Genomic DNA, 1,889 nt, shown 5'->3' with positions numbered 1-1,889 from the left:
TTCGTACGCGTCGACGGTTTGGGTTCACAACCTCTCTTATATCGACTTTTCGGCACGGAGTGCACAATATATAATATATAGATATAGGCCTATCACGTCATCGTTTTTACGTCGATTATTATTAATATATTATTGTACGTTTTAATATTTTATGTTTACAGTATAGGCGCGAGCGGACAACACCTCTTTGCTCCGCGCATTTATCCACGCGATGGCGAACGACGTTAGACAATACCCCGTGCCCAGCCTGTTGACATCGGCCTACATCGCGTGCACCAGAGATCAGCGGAAATACTTCGACGAGTTGGGAACGCCGAACGTCGACCCGCGGAAGTGCTGTCGGACGATTTTAGAAGTGATAAGGTTGAACAAGATCGTCGGCTTCGACCCGCGCGGCCAGAGACGGTCGATGTTCGCCAAAGTGCAGCACATCGTGGCGAATGCGACTAACCGCCGCCGCCACCGACGACGACGACGACGACTGACGGCCCATATATGCGAGGTGGCCGCGTGTCACGGCCATACGGATTGTATGGAGTTGGCCCGTTCGATCGGCGTGCCGTGGCGCCGTCCGTCCGGGACGTCTAGGTCGGCGTGCGACTGGGCCGCGATCAACGGCCACCTGCCGTGTCTCGAGTACGCGTTCCGGAACGGAAGTCGGCGGGACAAGAGGACGTGCGCGGGAGCCGCGGCCGACGGCCAATTGCGCACGTTACGGTTCCTCCACGAACACGGCTGTGAGTGGGCCGCCGATACGTGTGCCCTGGCCGCGGGACACGGCCATCTCGACTGCCTCCGGTACGCCCGGGAAAACGGATGCCCGTGGGACGCGGACGCGTGCTGTAACGCTGCGGGACACGGGCAACTGCAGTGCCTTATGTACGCGCGCGAGAACAACTGCCCGTGGGACAGGAGGACTTGTGCTGCGGCTCTAATCGGTGGCCGCGCCGATTGCTTTAGGTATGCGATGCACAACGGATGTCCTCCGAACCAGAATTTGGATCTGTTTGATTATTAGAATGTGAAATCAGTTAGGCATAATAATATTATGAACATTTTTTTTTTAAATCCTTTGTAATTTGCAAAATGCACGTGTATTATTATTATTATTATTATTATTATTACTGTTATTGTTAAACGTTAATTTTTTTTTACTTTTTATTACCGAACGTCTTTTATAAATTAAAAAATTAAGGTATATATATACACGGCTGGAACACGATTGAGCACGATTGACCTTTTTCACAACACGATTGAGCACGGTTACAATAAAACAATAGGAACCCCAAAAAACCCCAAAAACAACACGATTGAGCATGAAAATAGGCGCGACGTTGCCACTTGATACCGTAGAATATTATTATTAAAAAATAAAATACATTTTAATAAAAAATAGTTGCAAAGTTTCACTCATATACATATAAAAAAAAAAGTAAAAATTCAAATTTCTTTCCCTAAATACTTATTTCCTACTTTTAATAAGTATTTAAGTAGATTGTCAGCATTTTTAGATTTAGAATACTCCTGATAAGCCTTTATAGTGAAGTTCATTTTTTGATTTTCGAATACTAAGTCGTAACCGATATTTTCACGTATTTTGTTAAAACCACAGTTTATTCCTACAAAGTACCTAATAATTCATTTATAATATAATATAATCGAAACTATAAAAACTATAAAAATATAATAAATACATTAAATCATACGATCAATAAAAAAGTGAAAATCTGACAACGTTGTACACAATATTTATATTTTTTATCGTGCTCAATCGGGTCGACAAAAAGGTCGGCCAAAAACAACCGTACTCAATCGGGTATCACCGATATACACAGTAGATGAACCTCGATTATCCGAACTGCAATTAGCGTATCCGAACATTAAAACTC

The 1,889-nt window shown here is 43.8% G+C and overlaps 1 protein-coding gene across 1 annotated transcript; it reads left to right on the top strand.

Moving 5' to 3' along the window:
- The first annotated feature begins 211 nt into the window (after nucleotides 1-211).
- LOC132924865 (uncharacterized) lies at nucleotides 212-1,018 on the top strand. Its single transcript, XM_060989305.1, has one exon. It carries the CDS (start codon nucleotides 212-214, stop codon nucleotides 1,016-1,018), a length of 807 nt encoding a protein of 268 aa, XP_060845288.1.
- The last annotated feature ends 871 nt before the right edge of the window (nucleotides 1,019-1,889 follow it).

This window comes from Rhopalosiphum padi, chromosome 3, assembly GCF_020882245.1.
Source record: "Rhopalosiphum padi isolate XX-2018 chromosome 3, ASM2088224v1, whole genome shotgun sequence".
NCBI lineage: Eukaryota > Metazoa > Arthropoda > Insecta > Hemiptera > Aphididae > Rhopalosiphum > Rhopalosiphum padi.
This window is presented reverse-complemented; position numbering and strand designations above follow the sequence as displayed.